This window comes from Carassius gibelio, chromosome B9 (assembly GCF_023724105.1).
Source record: "Carassius gibelio isolate Cgi1373 ecotype wild population from Czech Republic chromosome B9, carGib1.2-hapl.c, whole genome shotgun sequence".
Classification (NCBI taxonomy): domain Eukaryota; kingdom Metazoa; phylum Chordata; class Actinopteri; order Cypriniformes; family Cyprinidae; genus Carassius; species Carassius gibelio.
In genome coordinates, this window is record NC_068404.1 from 18,447,148 (window position 1) to 18,457,908 (window position 10,761).

Genomic DNA, 10,761 nt, shown 5'->3' on the forward strand with positions numbered 1-10,761 from the left:
AGTGTAACAGACTAATAAATAGAGGCCCAGCTGACATAACATGAGGTCAAAGATGAAAGTCAAGTTAGTGGATATGTTCCATATGTCTTGAGCCTACAGTTACACATGACAAACTCATTTGAGCCGGTTAAGAAACCAGTCTTGATCTTAAAAGACTATAATGTGGCCAGAATGGAAGCACTGTGTGCATCTACAGCATCTGTATGCATTCATAAAGAACAAAAGTGAAAAATAATACCATTAATTACTTTATTTAGTTATGTAGAGACCGTACAAAGACTTGTGTGGCATGCAGTTATCAAAAACAGTGTTATCCAACAGTCCTTTGCCGCTGCTCCAGTTTGCGTTTTAGCATGCTGTAGTTTTCCCTGGTCCCTGGAGCGCTGGGATCCAGTCGAAGAGATAGTTCATAGTGCCGCTTTGCTAAGTCTAGTTTTCCCCAACGGTGATACAGAACAGCTGCAAGAGCACAAAAAAAAATGACCCGTCACTTAAATCAAGGGACTGAACAGTACCTCAGCATTGGTCCCCAGTGAATGGGAGAAGAATCATAGCCACTTCGCTTTGTTTATTGATTCAGTTGCATCGATTTATGCCTGTATCGTGTAACATTGCAGGAGTCAAAACTTGCACAACTGTTTTCTGTGACAATACTAAAGTGCCAGCGGGATTCTGGGAGACTTACCAAGATTGCCATGGCAACTGGCAACGTTTGGGTTGATCTTCAGAGCGTTAAGAAAGAATCCTTCTGACTCCTGAGAGAAAAAGGAACATTGGTTATTATAAAGAAATAGTCGGAGTAACATTTTCATAAAAAAGGCAGCATCACATGGAAAAATGTTTGTTTTAACCTTGTACTTTTCTTGTTTCCCAAGGACATTGGCGAGGGAGAACATGATGGTGTGATCTTTTGGCAATATCTTTAATGCTTCCTTTCCAATTAACTCAGCCTGAGCAAGATTGCCTGTAATGAAATATAACATGAACTGTTACCTTGCTAAGACACAAAATGTTATTATTGCTGATTAAGTTATTAATGATTACTCAAACTGCTGGGGCTTTTACTTTTTTTTTTAAAAATAATTTAGACTTCGATTCTTGGCAGAATTGGCTCTATTTATGTCTACTGCCTACATTTTTCTACTGAAATCTTAGAAACTTTAATATTAATATTGCTTTGTCCTATATAAGGGCACTTCCTCAAGGTTTCATTTTCTTACAATTTTCATACACTGCACTGGAAGTTGAGATGGCCAATAAGGCTAATGCATTCAGGGTGTTCATTACACTGAAAGAGGAACCCAAGTGATATCAATGGACCAGAATACCATAGTGACTTGGGGATGGACTCTTTTGACTTAAGCCTGCAAGTAACCACCTAGCATCCACTCAGAATATCCTAACAAACACCAAGCAAACACAGAGAACCCCAGCAATGTGCTAAAATCACACAGAACACTTAAGTAGCTCTATAAAATAAATGTAAAAAGAACATTTAACAAGCATTCAGAACTAAACTCTTAGATCTATGCCTCTTGCACAATAGAAATGTGTTTGTTGCGTACCAGAACACTTCCATCACTAAAATTAGCCAATTATAAAATAAAATAAATAAAAATAAAACTACTAAGAACTGTGAAGGAGCAAATAGTTTACATTTTTATAAATAGTTCTAAATGTCACAAAAGGACAAGCGTATAGTTGTCATTCTGTGATTTCTGTTGACTGCGCAGAGTGGATTGCTCTGGTGTGTCAGCAGCCTCCAGAAGAGAGTTTTTCAACTCCACACATGGCTGGTTCTTTTAGTTTCCTAATTAGAGGGCAACACAAGGGCTACTGACTTATTGATCTGGATGTCAAAACTCCCTCTGACCACAGACTCAGATAGATCTTCTCTCACCGGCTGGCCCTTAACAAATTCATGAGCTGCTGAGGATTCTTCCTCACTGCTGCAACCTAAACATGACTCATGTTTTATGTTTGCACACTTTCTTGATGTGTTTTCAGTTTAATATTTTAGGGAAAGAACAGCAGTAGAAAGCATCTCCCAATTCACTTTTTGCAATCATTAGCTAATGTTTGGGAGGGTATTTGAGATCAAGTGAGGCTGGAAAATGCAGAGGGAGATGATGGTGGTGCCAAGAGTGTTATTTGTTTTGTTTGGTTTTTTGGCAAAGAAAATGGACCGTGCCAAGACTCTCCAGGGAGGGCCAACCTGCCTGGGAGACGCGTTTGAATAAACGGCTTCTGTCAGGGAATCACGCCATTCTCCACACGGCAGGGAAGAGTGGCTTTAAAACAACACACAAGGCTTTTAATACATAAATTTCAAGCATTGCTGATTCTTGCTCTTCCGGTCTAATCATGTTGGGTTCTAATGCCGGCATTTCCTGGAAAGGACATCCTCTATTAATCTTGTAACATCTCTTCAGAATGGAAACTTTTGAAAAAATGTTTCTCAGTATCATAAAAACACAAGCTACAAATATATGCATAACAGTATGGTTTACTGACTGTAATAGGTTTAACCAAAGTTAAAAAAGGCAATTTTTTTATAGGACTGGGCAAGAAAAATGTGCGATAAATGTATGCAATATATGTGCAATTAGTTTGCCAGTGATAAAAATCAAGAAACAATGTAAATAACAGTGATTTTAGTGTATTTCTTAATTATTAATTCCATTTGTTTTTCCAAAGGCAGACATTTATGACAAAATGCTGAAAACGCTGATTCTGTGGTTCATTTGCATCACCCAAAAATGTTCACAAATGTTCCAAAAATGTTTTGTGACATTATTCAAGTATATAAACGCATTTTAAAAACAGTTTTTTATGTTTTATCACCAAGTCTGTTATACTCTCTGAACTATATTGTAGTATGTGCTCTTTATATCACGCAAAGAAAAATATTAAAAGGTAATTTGATCATTTAAGAAAAAGCCAAGTTATCCATCCCTGTAGGGTCTGTGATGAGAGAAGGGGGTGAAGATGGGGTGCAGGAGTTAATTGTTGTAAAGGGTGAACTAATTATGCAGCATGGCCCCATGTGGCAGCGTGCACCTGACGCTCAGCATCTGCAGAATGGAAGTTCACACCTCTCTCTCCCTCTATCTCACACACAGCTATGAGCCACGGCTATACTTGGGACACCAGATGAAAACGACAAGGCGGGAAGATTTGGGAGAAGGCCAAGATCATCTGTTTACCCCCAAGGGCAGGGTCAAGGTCATGTTTAATGAGAACACTCACTCAGTTTAAGCATACATGACTGCCCGTCTGAACATAACAATACAGATCTATACTGTATTACTAAACTGTGATATATGCAAAAGATAATATACAGTCAGCTAACTGCACATTATTCTGCTTATACCACATTATATTGCTTATTATACCATATAAAAGCAAATAAACATGAAATATTGAATTCAGTTGAAGTTATTATATGTTAAGCGCGATAATGCGTTGCTATGTAGGCACAGGGAGCCTAGGACAATGGCTAATAATAAAGTTTAGGGGTCCGTAGAATGGAAAAAACTAGCCAATCAGATTCAAGTATTTAAGACGACATCTACAGTAATTAAGAGAAGTATATCAGCTGTAAGTACACAAATTTTACACTATTTGTTAAAGTATGCACTAGCCTTTTAATCAATCGTGTTCCGTTTACACCTTACCAGTGTTATCCAACAATATGACCATGTTGTTCCACGCCAGGCTGTGGTCAGGCTTTAGCATGGTGGCGTTCCTCCAGGCGTTCAGCGCGTCAATGCTGCGGTTCAGGTCTGCATACTGGAGATAAAACAGACAAGCACCAATCAAACAATGGCCCAGTGTGCGTCGAGGACAAAGATTCTCCCCAAAAAATTATCATGCCTTACAATTTCATTTTTTTTTAAATACATTTTATTATTTTAAATAGGAGAAGAAGGGCAGAGAAATTATGCAGATTCGAATTAGCATTTTCTGCATAATCAACAAGGCTAAACATGTGAGAAGAAAGTGCATTAATCACTATGGCACATCTTTGATAATAATGCTTTGATAATTCATGAAGTAAAGAAATCAAACCTTCATTAACACTAAAATAGCATGTCACTACACATCATAATGGGCCATATTTAGAGTGGAATAGCCAATTTCTTGCCATAATAAAACCGTTGGTTTGTACACACAGGAAGGATGAACATAATAGCCCAAGACAAAATCACACTAGACATGTTAAAAATCCACACAGTAATACTATTGAAATTGATGTTGAAAACATGGGGTAATTTAATAAGTAGAAAAACATGCTTTAAATGTACTGAATGCTTTATTCAAATTACAGAGAAAACACAGTACTTACCAGACGTCCCAAGTTGTAATAACAGTCTGGGTATTTTTTCCTGAATCGAATTGCATTCCAATAGCTCTGTTCAGCCTCATCAAACTTTTTCAGACTGTTCTGCACAATACCCAAATTCATCCAAGCTGCAGCAAAATCAGGCCTAATCCAATCAAAAAAATAAAAAATAAAAAAAGAAGAAAAAAAAAAGAAGAAGAAGAAAAAAAAAACAGCACAATTGAATAAAGGTTACACAGCTACACACAATAAATATGAACTAAAAGTCTTCACTCACTGGATATGAACCGCAGCTGACAGGAGCACTTCAGCTTCCTTTAACTCATTTTTTTCTTTTAATATGTTGCCAAGATTGTTCATGGCATGAACATACTTGGGGTGTAATCTGTAACACGTGTAGAAAAAAGTGAACCCTAACTTATTTCATATAATACACAATAGATCACATGACAGAAGAACTGCCAAAGTGAATATGACAGAATCATGATTTTTTTTTTTGTACCTCACTGCCTCCCTGTAGTACTTGACTGCAGCACTCTGGTTGCCTCTGTCAGCAAGGTTTTTGCCAACATTATAATGCACCTGTGCAAGGAAGGAAGAAGTTAGAGATCTCATCAAGCTAATGAAGTCACTGGTGTGCAAAACTGGACTGAATACCATTGAGAACAAATATTTGATTTGCTTTTCTGTTATTTTTTATTTAATCATTTAGCTGATGCTTCAAAGTGCACTTATTACAAGTTCAGTTCCTCTGGAGAAAGCTGAGAGTCTTGCTCAAGGCATTTTGTGTGCTGACAGATAAGCTGAAGTTATTGAAATGGATTTCACGAATGCAGTGGAGTTAAACTGCAGCATGACGGGGGGAGGTGTGCGGTCTCACCTTGGCGTTCAGTGGGCAGACAGACAGGGCGCTGGTGAAGAGACTCTGTTCAGACCTCCACTGTTGACTGCGCTGTGCAGAGCGAGCCACGTTCACACACAGCAGCGTCAACGTGGCCGCTCTCACCAGCCTCTGCGGTTATCCCACAGACACGAGACGTGAACACAAACTCAATGGAACATTAGTTACAGTGAATTATGGTCTGATGGTGAATATTAGGAGGTGATAAGTGGGAAATTGCTGTAGAACAGGCCACATACCTTGTGTTTCTTCCAGTGGCAGCTACAGTAGCCCACAGCGTAGGCCAGTATGAGGCAGTAGCCCGCTGAGGAGAGGTATAGCACCCGCTCTGCTATCACGAAACCCACCCTGAAGAACAGATTACTGGCTGGCAGGAACGGAATAACCAGCAGTACAAGGCCAAATGTCAGAGTCCTAAAAACACACAGAAAATAATACACCATACACACTGTTTTTTTAAGAAAGGTATACTTTTATTCAGAAGGAATACATATTAGAGTAAGTAAATATGATTAGATGATTTAATGATGATTGATCCATTAAAATAAATCTTATTGGAGAGTAACATTATGGCAACTGTATACAAATAAATGCCTGAACAACAACCAGGCATTCTTTTACAAACCATCACACACATTTTTCCATGTTTAGACAAAGCATGTTTTGTTTTGCTGGTCTTACCTTCTTTTATTGCTGTCCTGTGAGCACAGAGCTTGGTATACTAAGCCCATCAGACAGCACCACAGCAAAAGAGGCCAGAAAATCCTCCAATCAGTAGCTGATTTGATCAAAGGTACACAGCCCATTGACCAATCAAAACACAGCCACCAGGGACACAGCAGCAGCCAGGCATTTAAGGAGTAGTAGTAATTATAGTTCACAATCTGAGAAAAGAGAGAGCGGAAAAACACGTGATTCTTTAAGGAGTATGTGAAAATATGACACAGTCTGTCTGGGGTAAAAATTACTACTAAAACTGTATACTAAATATTAATTTCAGGTTTGACTAGGATTGTAAAATTTTGATTTGTCAGTACTGGTACAATTTCAGCTTCAAAAGGGCCATTAAAAAATCCAAACTGAAAGGACTGCTTACCCTCAAGATGACATTTTCAGCAAAGGATGCTGGGTTATCCACCTCAGTAAAAGACGGAGGCCCAGTTCCCATGATTCTCCACCTCGCGTACAAAAGGAAGGAACCACCAAGAAAGAGAAGAGCTAACCTCATAAGCAAACCACTCCTCACCAACCCACCAATCTGGGTGGAAAAGAGAAAGTATAAATCAATCCAAACTAAGATTGTTTTGGGTCCAAAGAGTGACACCCTATGAATAAGTCACTTACATCGGCTGATTTTCTCCTGGAAAGCAGCTGGTGAGCAAGCTCACAGATATTCAGATTGCAGACCATGAGAATATCATAAGCAGCATTTACTCCCTTAACACACAGAAGAAAAGGACTAAGATATTTTATGGATGAACAAAGCTCTGTATTGTAAAAATAGATGAGAGATAATCTAACATGTACCGCATTTTCCGGACTATAAGTCACACTTTTTTTTCATAGTTTGGCTGGTCCTGCGACTTATAGACAGGTGTGACTTATTTATCAAAATTAATTTGACATGAACCAAGAGAAATTAACTAAAAATGCATCAAGAGAAAACATGACCGTCTAGAGCCGACAGAGGGCGCTCTATGTGGCTCAGTGCTCCTGTAGTCTACACTAAGCAACATAGAGTGCCCTCTCGCGGCTGTAGACAATAATGTTTTCTCTTGGTTCTAAATAAATGCAACTTATAGTCCAGTGCGACTTATATATATATATATATGTTTTTTACCTCATCATTTTTGGACTGATGTGACTTATACTCCGGTGCGACTTATAGTCCGAAAAATATGGTATGTGCTTATTGCATATGACCTTATTTGACCTGCAGCTCTCTCAAATGTATGGATATTTTCACTCACCAAAACCGTAATGCCTTGCTCCTTGCACAGCATTGCGACAGCACAAAGAAGAATGCTGCCAAATATCCACAATACTGAGAACTTTTTATCACCACCTACAGGGAGAAATTCAAAAATCTCTACACTTAAACTGTATGCTTAATGCAAAGTAAGACATTCAGTGAGATCCTAACATGCAGTGTCTGCACAGAATTAATTCATTACCAACTTGCAACGAGTCCTCAAACAAGATAAGATTTTAAGCTTCAAATACCAAACAAAGAATCCATAAATGTATCCTTAAACAAGTCCATAAATTAATCATGTGATCTTTTCGATGAATTGGTGGATCCATTTCACAAAAATCTGGTTTATTTGTCCGCAAACTCAGCAATTCAATGATCTGTTTATTAGCCTGTCTAGTGCATCGACTGACCTTGAAATGCTTTGCAGTAAACCAGAAAAGAGAGCTGAAAAAAGAGGGCACATAACAAATCTGCTCTGCCAACAATGCCAGCCACCTACAAGACAGAGAGCCAACAGAGGAGATTATTCAAGATCAACTAAATACTTTTAGAGAGCTAAAAGACACTGTCTCATCAAGCAGTATCCATCTTCAAGTGGGTCACAACCGTGAAATCCACCCCAAGGGCAATCGTTTTTAACGGCAGCTACGTTTTACACCGAAACAAATGAAATCCTGCTTGGACATTAAAGGCAAAAAAACAGTTGCATAAAAACATCCTTCGCCGGCCTTTCGTCTGTGAAATTGCCTGTATTTCTGGCAGTGTCAAATTAACAGTGAAGGCAGGAGGCAGCACTCATTACAGAACTGCAGTCGGCCCTGGCTGGAGTCCTGGGGCCATGTTCTTTGATTCATCCCGTAGGCCCAAGTCAGTGGTCTCTCTGAACCTCACCCCCTCCAAGTCCAGGGCCGGTCTTTCTGAACCTGATTAAAGAGCAGCTACCAGAGCATTGGCAGACTCTACCATGCTCGGATGCATCCATGGCAGGGCAAAGCTGTTAATAGCCATGGCTGACTGTAGAGCCCACCTATGCGATGCACACCAGCTGCGTGAAGCTTTCTTCTCCACGGGCCTTGTAATGTATATTTCATGCAACATCAATGAACATTGTGATATGGAGCATTGTAGTCGGAGATTGTTTACCGGGCAGAGACGGCATGCTGAATCACGTCTTCCCACTCTACTTACACTTTCCGTGTGAACTGGATGTGCAGCAAAGAAGAGCGCAGCCAGGAAGGAAGCTTTTGGAGAAAGACTGAGTTTCGCCCCTCTTCCGTCTTGAACCGGGCCGCCAATTAATATTGCAAACACATCGATCATTAACACAGAAATAACACAGTGGAGGGCAACGTTGAGCATGTGGAAGCCAATCGGATGCAGTCCACCAGCCAAGAGGTAGTTGATCCTGCGAAAATAAGTAATAAATCGCAAGGATTAAAACTAACTTTTGACTTGTGCAACAATCACAAATGTTTTTGTATATTTCTGAAACATTAAACAGCAGAGATAGGATGGCATACAGAAATCATGGCATTATAAAGCAACTTTATGGTTGAGGCGGTATAACGGGCCATTACTGATGCAAAACGATGTCATTCTCATTAACAGCATGCAGGACATGAATTATGCCCCCTGTATAGATTCCTCACAGTTGCAGTCAAATGCCAGGGACATTTCTAAAACGAGTTTAAAAAAAGGCAATATATGCATCCAATTTTAATGTCAATTATTGTGGCATTCAGTGAGGAAGCACTCGGGGACCTCTTTTGATTTCCCACTGAGAATAAAATTACAAGTCCACACATCTAATACATGCAAAGAGGTTTGACAATATTCACTATAAGCACGTTGGACTATTACCTTGTGTTAATCATCAGTCACACAGCAGTAATTGAAAGAGTCTTTTGTCTTTGTGGTGAACATACCTGAAGGTCAGGACGGTCAGCGGCCGGTAGGATTTGTGACTGGAGTTGCTACTTAAGTTACTTCCCCAAAAGTCATTTTTCCAGATGTTACTCAGTGGAGTGTCAGGATTCAAATCCTATGAAATGAGAGTTACCCTGTTAAGACAATGTATAAATACTGCAAAAAAAAGGTGCAAATATCATGTACTATTAAAGTATTGACATGATTTGTGTGTTGAAACCACAAAGCAACAATATGCATGTTTAAATGGGCAGTTTACCTGAAAAGGAAATTCCATAATCATTTACTCAAACAGAATGTCAAAGGTGCTTTTTTCATGCGATGAAACTGAATAGTGACCATGGCCACTCCTTGGTCCCCATCCATTGTCATTGTATGAAAAACTACACTTACTTGTCTTTGAAATGAATGTCAGAATTTAGATTTTTAGGTAAACTATTTCTTTCATAATAAACATCTAAACAAATAAATAAATAACCTAGATTGAGGGTGATACCTTGTTATTGATGATGGCTTCTGAATCATCAAAGACAAAGTCCCCATCATAGCTGTTTATGAAACAGATCAGGGCAACAAAGGCAGTGACCAGCCGGGAGTGCAAGGGTCCCAGTTTTGGCAGGGGGATGTGATGATCCCAGTAAGGCTCAGAAAGCACCATCTTTCATGTGGTTTTTGTTCATTCTGACCCACCACTGTGTTGCAGAACAAAGAAAGCAGGTGGAACGTTAAAACAGCAAGCTAACACTCCAAAAATAAGACTTCAAAAATAAGAAGCAAACATCTTGCGAGAAAGGCGCATGGACTGCAACATACCTAGAGTATGCACTACAGAGATTTGTTAGAAAAGGCGGTGTGACATCTCAGCACAGTTGCATGCTTTGCTGCATAGCTGTACACACAGATGTATGCAATGCATAGCAACCGGCTGTTAAAGCGAGCAAAGGATACGAAACCATTCACGCTTTCTACGTTGTCTATTCATATATTTTGCTCGCGCGACAATGACGACCGTCAAAACACGATTCACAAATAATAATAATATTAGAATGCACTGACGTCAATAACTGTATTCCCGTCGACGAGTAAGATTTACAATCTGTTGAAGACGAGCAATACAAGCTTTAAATCGCCGGTGTCAAATAAATACGAAAAATAGAAAATACAGGCTTAATACGTGGCTAAACGATGGCTGATCCCTGTACGAGCCTCTCGTCTGTACTTCCTGCTAGCGCGCGAAGAATAGACCGACCGTGTGACGTCACGTGACCTGAGCCAGCCGACTGGATATAATATGAGGAAAAACTGCACAGTTGATGGCATGACAGGAAGCAGTGAATTGTGATTGTATGCTTTATCTAAAAAAATAAAATAAAAACATAAAAAGCCAAGATACTGTTCAAGGTTTAATTGTTAACAATATAGGCCGCTTCATAATGTAAATGCTTACTGTAAGTTAACTTTATAAACATATGAGCCCAAGATGGCAGTCAAAAGTGACATGGTGGATCAGCATGTGATCCAGCAATCCAAACTGAAGGTATACGAGTTGAGAAATCAAATTTAAGAGTGCACCCTTAAATTTGTTCAAAATAAGCAAATAATACAAATAAGCAT

General features: G+C 39.3%; 1 protein-coding gene across 3 annotated transcripts; it reads right to left on the minus strand.

Annotated features, from left to right (window-relative positions):
- Window positions 1–235: 235 nt before the first annotated feature.
- On the minus strand, window positions 236–10,385 carry LOC127965596 (protein O-mannosyl-transferase TMTC4). 3 transcript variants are annotated; one of them, XM_052566452.1, is made up of 18 exons: window positions 9,961–10,385; window positions 9,644–9,839; window positions 9,147–9,262; window positions 8,410–8,626; window positions 7,632–7,716; window positions 7,217–7,311; window positions 6,591–6,683; window positions 6,343–6,504; window positions 5,928–6,130; window positions 5,486–5,660; window positions 5,226–5,357; window positions 4,848–4,927; window positions 4,623–4,730; window positions 4,349–4,490; window positions 3,678–3,792; window positions 852–964; window positions 686–755; window positions 236–459 (listed from the first exon to the last, which is right to left on the minus strand). In XM_052566452.1, the coding sequence occupies exons 2-18, from the start codon at window positions 9,803–9,805 to the stop codon at window positions 311–313; spliced, it is 2,217 nt and encodes a 738-aa protein (XP_052422412.1). In that variant the 5' UTR covers window positions 9,806–9,839; window positions 9,961–10,385; the 3' UTR covers window positions 236–310. The 3 variants fall into 3 exon arrangements, with proteins under 3 accessions (XP_052422412.1, XP_052422413.1, XP_052422414.1); XM_052566453.1 differs by having other exon boundaries at window positions 10,204–10,383; XM_052566454.1 differs by lacking the exon at window positions 5,226–5,357 and having other exon boundaries at window positions 9,961–10,383.
- Between the last annotated feature and the right edge of the window lie 376 nt (window positions 10,386–10,761).